General features: G+C 47.9%; 1 protein-coding gene across 3 annotated transcripts in view; it reads right to left on the bottom strand.

Moving 5' to 3' along the window:
* LOC144816539 (uncharacterized) overlaps window positions 1-19,913 on the bottom strand; it is a 1,138,385-nt gene that overhangs the window by 832,493 nt on the left and 285,979 nt on the right. For all 3 annotated transcript variants that reach the window (XM_078674268.1, XM_078674269.1, XM_078674271.1), the window contains exon 9: window positions 8,815-8,948. In XM_078674268.1, the coding sequence (XP_078530394.1) occupies window positions 8,815-8,948 (134 nt within the window). The remainder of the gene's footprint in view (window positions 1-8,814; window positions 8,949-19,913) is intronic.

Here is a 19,913-nt window from a genome sequence, read left to right as displayed (position 1 = left end):
TTGGAGCCGTTTCCTGGGAATCTAATAGAGACTGAAAGACTGCTTGTGTGCGGACGGGCATTCTGGTGACTTTAACCCTCATCTGTTGCAGCAACTCACCGGACCCGCTGCGCGGGTCCCGCAGCGCACCAGTCCCGGCAAAGACCATTGAAGCGGAGGAGCTGCTTTCACCCTTCACGAGCGTGACCTGTTCGGGGCTGCGAGCAAGAGAGCAGGGACTCCACAGTCCAGGAGTCCCTGCGAGCCCAATTACCAACACCTGGGCTGCTCTCCCTGATCGCCACGCCCCCCCCACCTACGGAGGGAAAAGCGGACGCTTGGAGCCGTTTCCTGGGAATCTAATACAGACTGAAAGACTGCTTGTGTGCGGACGGGCATTCTGGTGACTTTAACCCTCATCTGATGCAGCAACTCGCCCGACCCGCTGCGCGGGTCCCGCAGCGCACCAGTCCCTGCAAAGACCATTGAAGCGGAGGAGCTGCTTTCACCCTTCACGAGCGTGACCTGTTCGGGGCTGCGAGCTAGAGAGCAGGGACTCCACAGTCCAGGAGTCCCTGCGAGCCCAATTACCAACACCTGGGCTGCTCTCCCTGATCGCCACGCCCCCCCCCCGCCTACGGAGGGAAAAGCGGACGCTTGGAGCCGTTTCCTGGGAATCTAATACAGACTGAAAGACTGCTTGTGTGCGGACGAGCATTCTGGTGAGTTTTAACCCTCATCTGATGCAGCAACTCGCCCGACCCGCTGCGCGGGTCCCGCAGCGCACCAGTCCCTGCAAAGACCATTGAAGCGGAGGAGCTGCTTTCACCCTTCACGAGCGTGACCTGTTCGGGGCTGCGAGCTAGAGAGCAGGGACTCCACAGTCCAGGAGTCCCTGCAAGCCCAATTACCAACACCTGGGCTGCTCTCCCTGATCGCCACGCCCCCCCCCGTCTACGGAGGGAAAAGCGGACGCTTGGAGCCGTTTCCTGGGAATCTAATAGAGACTGAAAGACTGCTTGTGTGCGGATGGGCATTCTGGTGATTTTAACCCTCATCTGTTGCAGCAACTCGCCGGATCCGCTGCGCGGGTCCCGCAGCGCACCAGTCCCTGCAAAGACCATTGAAGCGGAGGAGCTGCTTTCACCCTTCACGAGCATGACCTGTTCGGGGCTGCGAGCAAGAGAGCAGGGACTCCACAGTCCAGGAGTCCCTGCGAGCCCAATTACCAACACCTGGGCTGCTCTCCCTGATCGCCACGCCCCCCCCCCCGCCCTTTATCTCACTATTTAGGGAAAGCATCAATCCCGCTGCGCGAGAGCGCGCGGGAGCGCGCCGGGAGAAGCCCGGGACAAGGGCGGGGCCGTTTTGGGGCCGTTTTGTGGCCGTTCGGGGGCCGAAGGTGGCCGGGCAGGGCCAGCCCTCTAACTCCTACCGTCCCCTTTCACTCATTGTATTGTATAAGTAAGCCTGTTACCTGTTTACGTTTGACTTATACTACTCCTGTTGTGTGCTCATATTGCATCTATTTTAGCGGGATTGCCTACACTCAAAATTGATTTATATACATTGATTTCCTTAAACCCTATGGCTGCTATGCATGGAAAAATTTTGTCACCTGACTTTGGGGGAAACAACAAAGGCACTTTGGACAAGTATTTCAGAAAGCCGGTTGGTGACACAGATAGGGATTGTGATTTGGCGGAACGAAGGGCGGAGCGCCGACGCTCCATTGAATCTATTAAAAATAGATCCTTCAGGGTTGTACCACCCGAAATCAATCAAATGGGAGCGGGATTGTTACAAGGAAATGAGGACTCGTTATCAATGCAGGGATATCCCATGCTCCTGCGAGAAATGACCCCTTCATTGTCTGTCATTAACAGTACGGAAGAAAGTAATATTGTGGGTACTAGTGATATCACCACTCTAATTGAAACCATTCCTGATAATTTACGAGCACCATTTGGGAAAAAGAAAGTTGGGAACCAGGGGGTTGTTAAAATTGTCGGACCACCACCAAATAAGAGACAGAGGAAGGGAGGGGTTCAGCAAAGAGCCAAAATCAGTCACACCGATTTTGGAAAGGGTAGAACGGTTATTGCCATCCCTGCACCCACAAAAAATGTAATTTTACCTCTTGACTTGGACCAGGTTGCCCCACATGAAATGTCATCCCCCCTAAATACCCCTATATCGATTGTAGTCGGACCCAATTTAACACCTAGTAGCATTTCTCCCCCTAACGATCATTTGTCTACACTCTCCCTCGACAACATTGAACACTTACTCAGGGCATTTACATCTCCCATATTAGAGAGGTTGAAGAGGTTAGAGGATCGATTAGGGGTGATAGAAACGGCTATCACTAACAAAGCAGGTCAGTTGGAAGCATCTGCAAAGCCCGTTTTATCCCTCATAGCTGCAGTCCCTACCTCCACAGTCCTCACACAAAAGGCTTTAAATCCATCAAGCAACCTTGCGAGCTGTACTCACCAAGGGGTAAATCCATCTAAGGCAGCTCATCAACCTACCCAAATTAGTAAGAAGGATACTCAAAAGGGGGTTAGCACAGTGGTTGCTGGAAATAAGCAGGAGGTAGGGGGGAGAGAACAACCAGTTAGAGTAGGAAACCAGAGGGGCCTCCAAGTCGAACTACCACCAGAGGCGGTCCCCTATGTGGTCGTACTCACGGGGGTCCCCAGGTTGGCAGACAATAAGAGGGAAGGCTTCAGCCAATTAAAAAATAAAACTATACATTGGCTGGGCCAGCATAGACCGCTCCCATGTTCTATTAATAATGATATTGTTTATGTAAGGCGACTCCCCTGGCTGGGGAGCAGAGTAAAGGATATAGAGGGGGATTTAATAATTATAAATTTTAGAGATCCTGGGGCGGTGACACACATCCTTAATTGGATGCCAAGGATTACTGGTTCACTTATTGTTCCTTGTGATCTAACCTACTTCTATCCTAGATCCCAGGTGTCTGCTATAACATCTGTTGGGGTACCTTTTGGCCCTTTGAATAACCCTCCCAGAATGTCAAACAATCAATATATGTGGCAGGATGCAAATCCCAAAATGTCACAAAATGTATTTGGATGGAATATTGTACCACATAGGGAGAATAGGAATAATTATAGAGGTATGGACCATTCGCAAAGCGCTAGGGGAATGAATCATTTGCTGCCTTTCACCCCTTTTGAAACATCGAATAGATTTGAAGCATTCTCTGGTCTAGATGACTGTGAATGACGGTTGGGGTCCTCCTTTAATAGGTCTGATTTGATGCGAGCCCCCAGTACCCGTTCTATTTCCCCAATTGCCCCCATTACCGGGCCTATGCAGGTGGAGGATACAGCCCTATGTAAATTCCTTAGTTGGAATATAGCGGGCCTAAGAGCTAAAAGGGATGATCCGTTATGGATCAATTTTATTACTTCCTTTGACGTCATAGCTTTTCAAGAATCCTGGGAAACCTCAGTAGATGTCTGGCTGGATGGTTTTGTTACTTTCTTTGTTCCAGCGACACCCAGCCAAGCGGGGAGAGCTAAGGGGGGTTTAATTTTTCTTTTTTCCCTTAATCTTGCGGGGTCTTTTAAGCAGTTAGATTCAGGTTCCCCTAATCTCTTGATTGTGGAATGGACTGTTTCTGCGATCTATTCCATTTTATTAATTAATTTTTATAACTCCTGGGAGAGGGCAATGGACACTGATCACATTGCACACCTAGAGACATTTTTATATAATTTCAGTCTTAATAAGCACACCGCATTTGAGCTCATCGTGTTAGGCGATTTTAATATTCATTCATGCAATCTTCCCTGCCACTTGGGTGAACAAGTGGGACCTCCAGGGGTGTTCACACCCCATTTTGAACATACAAAACCTGGTGAAGCGTTGGAAGTTCTATTGGCTAGCTTTAATCTTTATGAATCCCTAAATACGGATGGGAGGGAAAGAGTTCCCACCTATAAAGGAACACCGCAAGGGTCCATAATCGACTATATATTTACCACGCCGGTGTCACAAACAAAGGTATTAACCTATAGAACAATCCAGTCACCTTTCAGTGATCATAACCCTAAGACATTGGAGATGCGTTGGGGGATCTTAAACGTGAGGGTCTGGGCCGCCCACACGCGCAGGCGGTACCTGTGCCCTCCGATCAGGGAAGAAGACTCAAGTGGGGTAAGGTGATCCCAGATGATTTTATGGCGACTTTATTGCCTAAAATTGAGGGAGACATAGAGCTATGTTTGGATCAAGAGGCCTCCAATAGTCAAATTGTTCGGGCTTTTGAATCCATATGTGTTCAAATAACGAAGGATTTGACAGTTATGCCCACTAAGAGACTTCCTAGTACATTAAAGTGGTTTGATGCTGATTGCTCAAGAATACATACCCGTTTAATGCATGCATTAAAAGCAATACCAAGGGATAGGATGCTTATTGCCAATTTGAGGAGGGAATACAAAAGGACCTTAAAGGGGAGAAAAGATTAAATTAAAAGTGAAGCGTGGGACAGACTTCTCTCTGTTGATGTCTTGCGTGACAGCAAGAAATATTGGGAGATTGTTAATCACCCTTTTTTTGCAGGAGAACGAAATGTAGCCACTGACTGTGTCATCCCGGACGAGAAGTGGGTTGTTCACTTTAAAGACGTCTACGGCGATAAGAATGGTACAGCCCCGTCCCGCCAATTGACAGCGCAGGTCTCCCCCCCGATAGTCTTTTTAGAGGAGGAAGTCTTAAAGGCTATCCTGGAAACCTCAAAAAATAAGGCCCCGGGGGCGGATGGCATACCTGCGGACCTATATAGATATTCTCCGAAAACTTGGTCCCAGGTACTAACTAAAGTCTTCAGGGCAGCGAATGATAAGGTGTTCCCCAATACCTGGGCAACCTCCATTATAGTGCCAATTTTTAAAAAAGGAAAACGTGAGGATCCGGGGTGTTATAGACCCATTTCCCTCCTTGATTCGGCCATTAAAATCTTAGGCAGAGTTTTATTGGCTAAACTTAGTGAACATTTGGAGGCTTCCGGAGGGCTTTCAAACATACAATATGGGTTCAGAGAGAAACGAGGCACCCTGGACCAATGTTTGAATTTGCACCTTTTAATTGCCAAATATGTGGTGGCCGGGGAGGGGTCCCTTTATTTGGCCTTTATGGACCTCTCCTCGGCCTTCGATTTGGTAAACAGGTCCAAACTGTGGTCAATCCTTCTTGAGATGGGGATAGACTCTTCCCTGGTTGCTTTTATAGCCTCCTTACAGCAGGAGTTATTTGCCAAAGTAAGGGTTACAAATGAGGGGAGGTGCACGGGCACTTTTAGGTCAGAGAAAGGGGTCCGCCAAGGGTGTATCCTGGCCCCCCTCCTTTTCACCATTTATATAAATGGGTTGGAAAAACATCTTGAGGAGGGGGGGGCGGATGTGCCGCGTGTGGGAGGGCAGCAGATCCCGGCCCTCCTATACGCGGATGACGCGGTACTGATTGTCCGCACGGGCATCGGTTTACAGACACTATTGGATTGTTTTGGCTCCTTCATGGAAAACCTTGACCTAAAGGTAAACGCGAAAAAATCCCATTCTATGATAGTGGGCAAGCAGAGAGGAAAACTGAGATCCAAAACTTTTATATGCAAGGGTGAGGTGGTTTCCAGGGTTCCGGTCTTCCCCTATCTGGGGGTCCTTTTCGACGAAAGGGGGTCTTGGGCCCCACAGTTAAAGGTGAAGAGTTTAGCCTTGGCCCGTTCAACAACTGCCCTGTTGGGTTTCACCAAAAGGCTGGGGGCCAGGCCAATGGAAGCACTTTTGAAGGTTTATAACACCAAGTGTATTCCTATTGCCACCTATGGGGCCGCCCTGTGGGGCTATGTTACTCAAGATAAAATCCAAAGGGTAGAAAATAGGTTAATTAGACTATTGCTCTCAGTTCCAAAATTGACCCCTACGTTTTCCATTCACGAGGAAGTAGGTCTGGGTTATATTACAGATAAGCTGAATCTGGCACCTCTCTTACTCTGGGCAAGGACATGGCTGAATCCAGAATTAACCTTGAACCATCTTATTCTGGAGGACGTCATGTCTTTGGACCATGCCATGAAAATACCTTGGTTGAAGTATTTAAAAAATACATTTTCAGTCTTAGGTAGATCGGAACTTTTTCTATCTCCTCGTAATATTAAGAAAGAGGACGTAAAGTGGATTAAAGTCCATTTTACAGACAGGGTCCGCCTTAATAGAGAGGAGAGGGAAATATTGAAACCATCTATAAGAGCACACTCTATGTTAATCACTACCCCAACCCTGGAACCATACCTGAATTTTGTTACAAGACCCCTTCATAGATTTTTATTAGCGAGATTCAGGTTTAATTTGATTCAATTTTCTTTAGGTTGCTATCCATCATGGAACCATTCGAAAGATGCTCCCCCTTGTGATTGTGATAATTTCTCTGAGCAAGATACCATGCATTTTACGATGTTTTGTGGGTTTTATACTGCTGCTAGGAAAAAACATCTGTTACCTGTGCTGAGGGAGGCGGGCTTCATTCAAGTTAGACCTGCTTTAATTTACCTCCAGATGTTGGGCAATATTTACATTACTTTTAGTGTCGCCAGTTTCCTAGCAGAAGCTTTTCGTATTAGAAACAAACGAGCACCACTGAACTTTTTATTGTAAATAAGGTATCTTTTAAAAATAGTGTCAGACACGATGTAGTTTAGTCAAATTTGGGCTTGCCTTGTTTTTGTATTAATTATGAAATGTGATTTTAATGCATATGTATTACATGTGCTTTTTATGGGGTTTTTTAAAATCGAATAAAGCGTGCTTTGACTGACTGACTTTTAAGGAGGCAAAAAGAAAATCAACCAAGAACTCCTATGCTTTTAATTTGAAAATATTCCTGATCTTATGCCTTCACAACAATCACACCCCACTCTCATGCCAGGAGAATGTTATTCTTCCTTAACTTGTTGTATTTGGCACAGTTGAATCTTCAATTGTCTCGGATCAAGGAGAGAACTCTACATTCACTACATCTAAAACAGGGTCCTGAAGTTTAATTTAGATAAAACTTAAACCATCTGAAAGACTAGTCTTCTTTTTTGGAAATTTAAGTGCCCTACTGACCTTAGTATCCTCCAAGCAGATTATTGCACTTTGGATTGTATAATGGATTTGTGAACAGTTAGCAAACAAACCTCTACCTGGTGGACCCAAAGCACATTCTACTAGAGGAAAAGCTGCATCCACTGCTTGGATCAAGAATGTTCCTCTTTCGGAAATATATAAGGCAGCAACCTGGAAAATCTACTCATACATTTACAAGACATTACTGTCTTGTTGAAAAGTCTTGAGCTAACACATTGGTGGGTCAGACTACTCTACCTGATTAGCCTACCCAAAGCTCATCACAACTATACCTCATGCTTTAGTTAGAAACAATTTTCTTCTTGTGTGGACAACTGTGCATTGGGGATATGCTTGCTATAGTATACTACGTTTATGGCCATCAGTGAGAATACTACGATGCAAAATAAAATCTTATTTACTTGTAATCCTAGTTCTGCATCGTGGGTATTCTCACTGATGTCATAAACAGCACTCTTTCCTCCCCAGTTGTCAATGTAAATCATCTTTTCTACCTATCACACCCTGTGGGGTGTCATATTTTCCCATTCAAAACGACCTGAGACAAACTGCCAGTACACTGTATACTGGGTCATGGCAGCAGGTGGTTTCCTTAAAGCTATAGTGTATGCTGAATGTAGCTGGTGCATTTTGACCTGACAGGCACTTTATTTTCATTGTTTTCTGCAGTCAGAGCAGAGTCTCAGCTTGTCTGATTATCTAGCACATTTCTACATCTAAATGCTGCAATGTAATTGGTGTATAATTTTAATACTGTACATTTCTGCAGAAAAATACAGCAAAAGCTAACCTGTAACAGACTTATGTAGGTACACTGGCATGCCTACCTCCAACGCCAGAAGACCATGAGGTGGGCCTATTCTACATTTATGACTTCAGTGACAGTACCTATATGAAATACTAGGTTTACATGTAACATTTCCTTTTCTAGAGAGCGGACCAAGATCTGCAGCTGACAATCAGTTAAGAAAAATAGGAGATGATTAAAAACAAATTATACTGGGTTCAAAATCCTTTAATGAATTTAAGTGTTGGACAAAGGTGCATAATGTGGTATTTTCGTACTTTGCTCGCTCTAACGGCGGCACGGCAATTATAACTACTTTGGATGGCATTTTAGCAGGCATTGGCCTCTCTGAACTGAAAACTGCATTCCAGTTAAAAACAAAAAGCAGATTTTACTCTGATTAGGTTTATTTTACTAAGATGTTTCATTCTTATTAAGTATTACAATAACTGTGTTTTTAAAAACGGGTTAAAGGGTCGTTAGAATATGACGCAATGGATTTTATTAATAAAAAAAATGGTAAATATTCCAACTGATCTGGACCAGAGAAAATAAAGGAGAGGAATTTTTGAGAAAATCTTATATAATCGGTGTGCATTTTACACATATGATTTTAGGTGCTCTGAAAAGTACGCTGGAATGAATATTACGATTCACGCTAAATTTTTATCAGGCATGATTTACTGTTAGCATTATTAAGAATAAACTACGTGGTATCATTCGTTTAAACCAGTAGCATAATTAAATTTAAAAATGCTGATTTGATACTTTTTAATCGGACACACGGAAAACAACTTGCAGACACTGCTAATAGACCAATTCTTGACAAATGTGTGATCTTTCGTAGATAGCCTGCCAGTAAACCAAGAAAAGTAACCTTACCTTGTGGCCATGTAAAGTATAAACAAGTCTTCCTTCCAAGAGGTCCAGAATCTTGACAGTCCCATCACTGGAAGCTGTGATGAGACAGCTGCTCGATGGATGGAACGATAAACAGTTTACTGCTCCGTTGTGTACTGGTTCACAGGGAAACAAAATAGTAGGAAATGTAGATTTTTTTGCTATTTCTTTTTTTACAAACTAAGTAGACTCTGAGAATTTAAAGGCACCAAGACAAAGATAATGCACTGACATTTAACGATATTTAACAGTCGGGATTAATATTTTTATAAAGTACAAATAATTTAAGTGTGTTTCTTTACACTGATTTACACTGTCTGCTAGCCAAGCAACAACTCACCCAATGCCATCAAGGTCTGATGGGTATAACTAACTACTGTTGCACCAATAACCCACCGATCACAAATTGATTCCCCATTTTAATACACGCATGTAATGCAATACACTCATCTAATCTCTGTAAAAATGTAATAATGTCAACAAGATGTCTTAGAACTATCGCCACATTAGGAACATGTGAAATCTAAAATACCACCGAGTTATAAACCTTTATGGCAGCAACCTGGTCTCTCGTCTTGCACCCCGAAAAAACTGAACAAACATATTTGCTCTTTAAAGGAGTTCTAAGGAAGGTTGTTAAGCGAGATGCCGTTCAAGTATTGAAATATACATTAAACTATCTTTCTAAAAACGCTGGGACAAATTAACCAGAAACAACAACTACAGATCACATGATCGCAAGAATCAATAACACAAGCCTCTCACAAACATCTGCGCATCAAGGCTAAACAATTTTCTGTTGTGCAGAGTAGCAGAAATAATGAGGGGGCGGTGTAGTTGTGATGCTACTTGTTTTAGGCGTCCTAAGGATTGTTTCATCTCTATACTGAATTACAAGTTAAGTAGAAAGGGAGTGCGGTATCCAAGAGAGTCCTATAGTGGTGCTCGTCCTGTTGGACTGATCACGTAAGCGTGCACATTACACGTCAATATAGACAACTCCACCCTGTACCATCCTTCCATGCCCGTCTTTATGCTGGTTGCCTCAGGTGATTTCAAAAGTTAAGCCATAGAAGGCTTTACAGGTCCTGATTGCTCTGATGGGGACCTCAGAGGTGCGATTTCTAGAACTTTCTTGGAACTATTACATTTCAAAACCCTCAGTCCCAGATGATCTCTGGATAGGGTGACCACATTTTGAAAATCAAAACAGTGGGACTCTTAAGCAACACAGAAGTAGGGCTATAATGATAGCACTCTTCAACACAGTCTGATATATTTTGAAAGTTAGGGGCTTTTATGGCTTCAATGAAGATTCCTAGGTGTCGAGTTTTACTTGGCGCTTTTTATAAGGGATGTGGATCTGGGTTTTGAAGATGGACTCAAAACTGGGTCTTGTGGTGTGGAACAAGTTGCTTACCTTTGGTAACACCTTATCTAGTAGAGACTCTATCTAGATGCAGATTCCTTCCCTTAGAATTATTCCCAGGCGTCAGACTGGAGTCAGAAATGTTTAATGAGTAGTGCCCCTTAGCGCCAGTAGGTGGCATCATTTGGCTTCGAATGGCGTCATTAGTGTCATCCGAGCTGGAAATTATGTTCGCAGCACCCATATAGGCACCCTCTATGCGCGGATGTCAGTTACTTTTCGCGACTTTCCACGCCAGAAGCTCAGAGACACACAGTACACTGACCTTTGGGGAGGGAAAACCAGGGCACTGAAAGGGGAAAGCCCTGTCCTTAGAAATCCATTCACAGAGCGGAGAAGATGGGTTGGTCGATAAGAAATATGTGGATAGATAGAATCTCTATCAGATAAGTATAAACTGAAGGTAAGTAGCTTGTTCAGTTAATAAAGACTTCTCGCCGCAGATTCCTTACCATGGAATAGATACCCAAGCAAAACCTCCGCAGGTGGGTCTGCGGACCAAATTCACACGAGGAAGCCCTGCAGGACCAAACAAGCAAAGTGCCCATCCCTACAGCCCTGATTGTCCAGGTAGTAGTTGTTGGTGAACATGTGCTGGGAAGCCCACGTTGCTGCCTGGCAGAAGTCCAGGACCAGTACTCTGTGAGCTAACGTAGTGGTTGCAGCTTTAGCTCTTGTGAAATGAACACACAAACCCCCAGCGGGTTGCTTCTTAACCAATGCGTAGCAGATTTTTCTGCAGACCTCGATCCATCGTAAGATGGTCCTCTTCTGCCTGTCCTTTCTTTGCTCCAACATACCCCACTAAGAGCTGGCCGCTGTACAGATGGGATTCGTGGTTGGCTGAGGTATGCACCCAGGCCAGGAAGGAAACACCACTCTAGTCAGGCCAAGCTAAACACACTAAAAAAGAACCTCTCCTCATCCACTGGTAGCTTGGCACAAAGAAATCAGACTTATCTAAAGAGGCAATGCGTAAGTATTTGTGAAACACACACACAGTAACACATTGAATACACCCGTCTGATTTCTGGCTCACCTGCTGATCTTCAGGGTCCAGGGGGACTAACTGTCCCAGGCTGCATCGCGCTCCACACGCACCAGGGGATCGTCAGCGGCAGGAGGTGCAGGCTTAAAAGTTTGAGCGGGCTCCGGCTGAGCGGGTCGCTCGTCTGATTACCGGCTCACCTGCTGATCTTCAGGGTCCAGGGGGACTAACTGCGCCAGGCTGCATCGTGCTCCAAGCGCACCAGGACATCGTCAGCGACAGCGCCAGGAGGTGCAGGCTGAAAAGTTGGAGCGGGCTCCCGCAGCGCAGGATGCCCGTCTGATTACCGGCTCACCTGCTGATCTTCAGGGTCCAAGGGGACTCACTGCCCCAGGCTGCATCGCCCTCCACACGCACCAGGGCCTCGTCAGCGACAGGAGGCGCAGGCATAAAAGTTGGAGCGGGCTCCTGCAGCTCGGGACGCAATCAATCAATCAATCAATCATTTGTAAAGCGCACTACATACCCGCGAGGGTCTCAAGGTGCTCGGGGGAGGGGGGCGCTACTGATCGAACAGCCAGGTCTTGAGTATCCTCCTGAAGGTCAGCAGGTCTTGGGTCTCTCATAGGCTCAGTGGGAGGGTGTTCCATGTCTTGTCGGCGAGGTGGGAGAAGGATCTCCCACCGGTGATTGTTCTTCGGATGCGCGGGACGGTGGCGAGTGAGAGGTCTGCGGAGCGTACCCGGCGGTTGGGGATGTAGATGGAGAGCCGTCTGTTGAGGTAAGCTGGGCCGGTCTTGCGGAGTGCCTTGTGTGCGTGGGTGAGGATCTTGAAGGATATCCTCTTGTTGACGGGGAGCCAGTGAAGGTTTCTCAGGTGGGGGTGATGTGGCCGTGGCCTGGTACGTCGAGGATTTGTCGTGCTGAGGTGTCTTGGATTCATTGTAGTCGTTTGATGAGCTCGGTCGGGGCTCCCATATAGAGGGCGTTTCCATAGTCGAGTCTGCTGCTGACGAGGGCCTGGGTGACTTTCTTTCTTGTATCTGTCAGGATCCATCTGTAGATCTTGCGGAGCATGTGGAGGGTGTTGAAGTAGGAGGAGAAGACGGCGTTGATTTGTTTGGTCATTGAGAGTGTTGAGTCGAGGATGATTCCCAGGTTGCGTGCATGGTCGGTGGGTGTCGGGGCTGCCCCCAGTGCCGTCGGCCACCAGGAGTCATCCCAGGCTGAAGGGTTGGAGCCAAGGATGAGGACCTTCGTCTTGTCCGAGTTCAGCATCAGACGGCTGGTCTTCATCCAGTCGGCGATGGCCTTCATTCCTTCGTGGAGGTTGGCTTTGGCGGTGATGGGGTCCTTGGTGAGGGAGAGGATCAGCTGAGTGTCGTTGGCGTAGGAGATTATGTTGAGGTCGTGCTGTCGAGCTAGGTGTGCGAGCGGGCCATGTAAATGTTGAACAGCGTCGGGCTGGGGGAGGATCCCTGGGGTACGCCGCAGATGATATCGGAGGCTTTGGAACAGAATGGGGGGAGGCGGACGCTCTGGGTTCTGCTGGAGAAGAAGGAGGCAATCCAATCCAGAGTCTTGTCTCGGATCCCTGCGGCGTGGAGGCGTGCGCGTAGTGTGCGGTGGCAGACGGTGTTGAAGGCCGCAGAGAGGCCTAGGAGGACGAGTGCTGCGGTCTCGCCATTGTCAAGCAGGGTCCTGATGTCGTCAGTGGCGGCGATGAGGCAAGTCTCGGTGCTGTGGTTGCTGCGGAACCCTGACTGGGAAGGGTCCAGGATTCTGTTTTCTTCGAGGTATCGGGTTAGCTGTCTGTTGACGGTTTTCTAGATGACCTTGGCCAGGAAGGGGAGCAGAGAGATGGGCCGGAAGTTCTTGAGATCCCTTGGGTCTGCCTTAGATTTTTTGAGTAGGGCGCTGATCTTGGCATGTTTCCAGATCTCTGGGAAGGTCACGGTCGAGAGAGAGAGAGAGATATTGATGACGTTGCGCAGGTGGGGTGTGATGGAGCTGCTTGCTCTGTTGAAGACGTGGTGCGGGAATGGGTCTGACGGAGAGCCGGAGTGGATTTTGCGCATGGTCTTGATGGTGTCATCGATGCTCACGCTGGCCCAGGCTAGCAGGGGGTCATGGTCGATGGAGCGCAGAGGGTCTGTTGTGTTGCTGTCTGTTGGGGCTGTCTGGGTGTTGTAGCTGTCATGGATCTCTGCTATCTTGCGGTGGAATAAGGTGGCGAGGAAGTCGCACAGGTATTGCGACTGCGGGATGTCGTTGTTGTTGGAGCTGGGGTTGGAGAGTTTCTTCACGATGTTGAAGAGCTCCTTGCTATTGTGTGCGTTGTTGTCGAGGCGGTCTTTGAAGGAGGGAGGTCCTCTTGGCCGCCCCAATGAGGTGGTGGTTGCGGATGGCGTCCTTGTGTGCTGCGTGGCTGTCCGGAGTTTGTTCACTGTGCCATTTCTTCTCTAGTTTCCGGCAGGCTTGCTTGGTGACTAGGAATTCTGAGGTGAACCAGCTGGCCCTCTTGCTGGTGTCTCTGTGGGGAGTTTCTTCAGTGAGGCGAGGTTGTTGGTGCAGTCTTCAATCCAGCGTCTGAGGCTGTGGGCAGCGTCGTCAGTGTTGGAGGGTTCGGTGGGTGGGCTGAGAGCGAGGTTTGCATGTAGTTGGTCTTCGGTGATTTTGCTCCAGCAGCAGCGGGGCATCTGTTGGGTGCGGTGGTGTGTGGTGGGTTTCTGGAAGGCGAAGGAGTTGCAACGGTGGTCGATCCAGAGGAGTTTGGTGGTGTGGCTGACGAAGACGTGCAGGCTTGAGGAGAAGACGGGGTTAAGCGTGTGGCAGGCGGAGTGGGTGGGCGTTGTGACGAGTTGCTTCAGTCCGAGGTTGGCGAGGTTATCGATCAGGGTTGTGGAGTTGTTGTCGTTGTTGTTCTCAATCTGAAAGTTCAGGTCTCCGAGGAGGATGTAGTCGGTGGAGGTCAGGGTGTGCGTGCTGATCAAGTCGGCGATGGAGTCGCTGAACTGGGGGCGTGGTCCGGGGGGTCGGTAGACGAGGGAGCCTCTGAGGGTGGAGTTAGGGTCTGTGTGGATCTGGAAATGCATGTGTTCGGCGGTGCTGAGCACGTCGTCAGTGCTAGTCGAGACCCTGATGCTGTTCTTGTGGACGATGGCGATTCCTCCTCCGACTCCGTTGGTGCGGTCTCTGCGGGTGATCTTGTAGCCGTCTGGGATGGCTATGGCGATGTCGGGTGCGGAGGAGTCGTTAAACCAGGTCTCTCAGGAAGGCGACCTCCGGGGATGTTGTGTCGAGCAGGTCCCAGAGCTCTACGGCATGCTTGCGTGCAGAGCGGGTGTTCAGTAGTATGCATCGGAGGTGGCTGCGGTCTTTCTTAGCGGGTGGTTCGTCGGGTCTGAGGCTGGTGTAGCTGCAGTTCTGGCAGGTGAAGGGGCCGTGTGTGCGTTTCGGGACGGCCTTTAAGCAGGTGTGGCTCCGTCCAGAGTTGAGAGCGTGCACAGAGTTGGCGTCCAAGTGGCGGCGGTCGTCATGGCGGGTGAAGGGGCCAGGCGTTCTGGCGCTGGGTGCGGTCCAGGCGCGGACAGGCGCAGACGGGCTTGCCTTAGGTGCGCCTTTGGCCGGCATATATGGGGAGGTGGGAAGGAGGAGCAGCTGGGCGGTGAGAGGCGGGGGAGCAAATGGGTATTAGGCAGTCAGGGGGGAAGGGGACGCAGAGGCGAGGGTGGTGAGGGACAACGTAGGTAACAGAAAGAAAAAGGGGCTCAGAAACGAGGGAAAAATGAGTGGCACAAAGGGCAGAAGGGCACACAAAATCAGTGGAACAGAGGGCAGAAGGGCACAAAAAACGAGTGGAACACAAGGCAGAAGGGCACAAAAAGCAAGGGAAAAACGAGTGGCACAGAGGGCAGAAGGGTACAAAAAACGAGTGGAACAGAGGGCAGTAGAGCACAAAAAACGAGTGGAACAGAAGGCAGAAGGGCACAAAAAAATAAGGGAAAACGAGTGGCACAGAGGGCAGAGGGGCACAAAAAAACGAGCGGAACAGAGGGCAGAAGGGCACAAAAAACGAGTGGAACAGAAGGCAAAAGGGGCACAAAGCAAGGGAAAACGAGTGGCACAGAGGACAGAAGGGCACAGAAAAAATGAGTGGAACAGAGGGCAGAAGGGCACAACAAACGAGTGGAACAGAAGGGCACAAAAAAAAGAGGGAAAAACGAGTGGCACAGAGGGCAGAAGGGCACAAAAACGAGTGGAACAGAAGGCAAAAGACACAAACACAAGGAATAAAAGTGGCACAGAAGGCAGACGGGCACAAAAAACGAGTGGAACCGAAGGCAAAAGGGGCACAAAAACGAGGGAAAAACAAGTGGCACAGAAGGCAAAAAGGGCACAGAAATACCGGATAAACGAGAGGCACAGAGGCAAAATACAGAATACAGAAATACAGGGGCAGCTGAGAACAGAAGGCAGAACGGGCAGAGAGGCACAGGGGCAGCGAGGGAAACAGAAGTGAAAACCGGGCAGGGACACGGGGGCAGCGAGGGGTACACAAGAAAAGACCGGGCAGAGAGAGCACGGGGACAGCGAGGGGAACAGAGGGAAGAAAAAGGGGCACGGACCACATACATGCAGAGGGGGAAGACAGTCAACAGCAGTCACAGACCCAACAATGAAAATACAGGCAATAAAATAACAGCAATAAAGCAGAGGATGAACAAACCTACCTATGGCCTACCACTGGCCACCAGGGATGAGGCGCAGGTGGTAGCCAGCGGGTGGTGGAGGGCCTCGAACGTCCTCAGCAGCGGCAGCTGGGTCAGGGACATACAGGCGGTGCTGTGCAGAGGGGGACGACCTACCTGGTAGGGTCAAGGGTCGCTCAAATACTTTACGGCAATGCGTACAGTATTTGTGAAACTCACACACACAGTAACACATTGAATATATCTGTCTGATTGCTGGCTCACCTGCTGATCTTCAGGGTCCAGGGGGACTCACTGCCAAGGTTGCATCATGCTCCACGCATACCAGGGCATCGTCAGCGTCAGCGCCAGGAGGCGCAGGCTTAAAAGTTGAAGCGGGCTCCCGCAGTGCGGGATGCCCGTCTGATTACCGTCTCACCTGCAGATATTCAGGGTCCAGGGGGACTCACTGCCCCAGGCTGCATCGCAATCCACACGCACCAGGGCATCGTCAGCGCCAGGAGGTGCAGGCTTAAAAGTTGGAGCGGGCTCGCACAGGGCGGGACGCCCATCTGATTACCGGCTCACCTGCAGATCTTCGGGGTCCAGGGGGACTCACTGCCCCAGGCTGAATCGCACTCCACGGGCATCCGGGCATCGTCAGCGACAGGTCTAGGGGTCTCACTGCCCCAGGCTCCATCGCGCTCCACACACACTAGGCCATCAGTGGCAGCGCCAGAAGGCGCAGACTTGAAAGTTGGAGCGGGCTCCCGCAGCAGGGGGGGGGGGGCATAGGCGGCGACCGGGCCCATCCTTGACAGGAAGAGACAGGACAGTGCCACCCCTCTTGAATCCAGCGGACAGCTTATGGCATGAACTGTTGCAGCCATCACATCACAGGTTTGACTATCTGTTTTGCCTACTGTGTAAATCCTTGATTGTTTTCCGGACCATGTGTTCGCAGTCCTTGCTTACCTAGGACTTCCTAGAAACTAAAAGACCGTACTGACTGCTATTGGATAGTTCTCGACGCAGTGGAAAGTTGACTGGTTGTTTATGCCAATTGTTAAACTTTACGAGTATGGGGAAAAGGAAATCCATGGAGGGGAGTGAAATAGGTGGGGCAGGGGTACGGCCGGAAGGGATAATAGGGAAAAAAAGTTAGAAAGATTCAGAAACAAACACAGAAACAACAAACAGTGAAAATGACTCACCCAGGAAGTAATTGTGTCCTGGATAGAATAGATACACTCATTAGCGAGTGTAAGGGTATCCTTGAGGACGGTACATCCGACCAGGTCTTAACCACCAAATTGTCTCAAGGCTCTGTATGGACAACTAGTCACAGCCCTGGTCGACAGTTAATTATTCCCGCAATGTTCCACAAACTAAATGGAGATGGAAGCCAAGTAATTGATAAGTGCAAGACATTAAATACAGGGGAGAGTAGACAAACTCCCGTTAAGAATGTAAGCAATAATTTCCAGCTACTGGGAGTTGAAGTCGCCTGCACAAACAGGTTCTCCCCCCTGACTGACTCTTTGGCTGGAGACTGCTTGGACATCTCCTCATGTACTCCCCCTACTTCGTCTAATTGTCCCTCTCCTGAGCCAGTTCCATCCTCTAGTGCCAACTTACTCAATATTTCCCAGGGAACATGCTCTCTTATTAATGAATTAAGGTTGGAAATATCATCTATGCGTCTAATGATTGTAGACCTAACATCTAGGGTTAAACTCCTAATACAAAGGGTACCTATGCAGAAACCATAAAAACAATTCAAGCCAGGATGACCAGCCTAGTAAGGAAAGTAATAATAAATATAAAACTAGCTCCAGAAGTATTGGTAAAGCTACTAAGGTGAACGCCCAGTCTCAGCGCTGCTCTACAGCAGAAATAGAGAAGAACTCTATGGAAGGGTTAGGTTGCCTGAATATGTCCAGTTTCAAATCAGTTCCGGCACAAACAGCTAATAATCGACCCTCACTATTAGGAACAGTAAATTCCCTACACAACACTCAAGAGCGTAGATTTATAGCGCCCAGATCCAATTCACCACAGGCCTCTACAATCTTTATGGTAAATGTACCCAAATATGTTAAAAAAACACCACAGAAAGTGCAGATTCCCTTACCAACAAAGCAATACACTGGATCCGTCATGTGAGTTGGTGCCGCTCAGTTATCCGTGAAGATAATATTAGTGCAAGAACACACACCTCATGAACTGACCAATTGGATTGCAATGAGCTAAAGCTCAAAGGACAAGATCTTGCAAAAAATATGCTAGCATTGGAATTCCGCACAACGTCCCCAGATCATTCTTTAATTTAATTTAGGCGTTCCCCACTCATTGATAGCTATGGATGCTTTCCTGGGCAACAACACCCCCTTCAAGCAGGGTCTTCTACCTTGGATAATGATTGCCTTTTGAACAGGACCTATGTAGAACAGGAAACCCATAGAGCTCTTTTAGTAAGCAGAGAATCCATCTTCCATACTCCTTGAAACCACAAGTCATCACGCCCCATCAGCGACATAGCGCGAGATAACACACTGGCAACACCCTTGCCACTACTGATGCCGGACATTGCTATCGAGAAACCACTGACTGCCCCAAGTGTCAGGGTTTTAGCCTGTGGCCGCTCTAAGGGATTGTCGGTGTTTTCTCGGAATATAGCCGGGTTGGGTTCTAAGTTCGTATCCCCTGATTGGCACATCTTTATGGATCAATACGACATTTGCCTCCTACAGGAAACTTGGATAGTGGATCCATGCTTCCAAGCAGGCTACCTAAATTATAACATATCAGCTATTAGGGGGAAAAAAGGACGTGCCTCGGGTGGTTTATTAATCTAGGTTTGCCAAGAAATTGGTTTTGTCGTACAGACATTGGAGTTGAATAACAAGGATATCTTAGCAATCAGGGTGACATGGTGCCAAAATGATACTATAGGCATCTACAATGTCCACACAAGAGGGACAAATGGTACAAAATCTAACGTTTTAGCGGCTCTCGATAGCTTACTAGACCAACATTCTGGGGGCAGGAATGTATAGCTGGTGATTTTAATGTGATTCTTTACCCAACTACACACTCATTTTTTTAAGTATAGTAAGACTAGAAGTAACAACACTAGAAATTTTGCAAAATGGTTTAACGCTGAATGCAAGGTGGCACGAAAGTCTCTAGGGAGCGCAATAAAAGAAGGGGATCCTGTCAAAGTACGTACGGCTAGGTAAATCTATAAGAGTGTGCAATATATAGCCAAGAAAACGGGATGAGAATAGATGGTTGGACCTCAAACGTGCCATAGAGAGTAAAAATTGCTAAGAGTTTTGGGATGTTGTAAAATGGGGCAGTGGAGGCTGACCCACAGAACCAATAAACCATGTAATGATCAATGGGTTAACTAATTCAAACCCCAATATGCCTGTAACCCAGGGGACAGCGAAACGCCGGACGTCTCATATTCCTATTGTTGTGGCCCGGCTGTTAATGAGACCGATGTTAGCCTGGCATTGAGAACACTATCGAGAGGCAAAGCACCAGGGCCCAATGGAATCCCAGCTGACATATCTCTCTGATCAAGCTAAGTGGAATAAATACATAGTGATTTTAGCCATTTATATTGCAAAGGGTGCACCGGTCCCGACCTCGTGGAAAGTGGCAGAGGCAATCCCTGTTTTTAACAAGCATTGGCATAGCCAATAGGTCTTGCTTTTGGGACCTTATAAGTATTTAGTTACGCAGCACAATATCCTTTGAGCAACAACATGAACTGTTGCATGGCTAAACACTAATAAGGTCCCAAAGGCGAGACGTATTGGCTATGCCAATGCTTGTTTGTTTTTAATCTTGTTCGAGGGAGATGTTTAAAAACTTAGTTTCATAATCTACAAGTATACAGTTTTAGATGACACCAACAGACAAAAACAAGCATTAGCAAAGCCAATGGGTTTCACCTATGCCA

This window comes from Lissotriton helveticus, chromosome 1_1, assembly GCF_964261635.1.
Source record: "Lissotriton helveticus chromosome 1_1, aLisHel1.1, whole genome shotgun sequence".
Classification (NCBI taxonomy): Eukaryota; Metazoa; Chordata; class Amphibia; order Caudata; family Salamandridae; genus Lissotriton; species Lissotriton helveticus.
The sequence above is the reverse complement of the archived record's forward strand: the minus strand, read 5'-3'. Positions and strand labels throughout refer to the sequence as shown.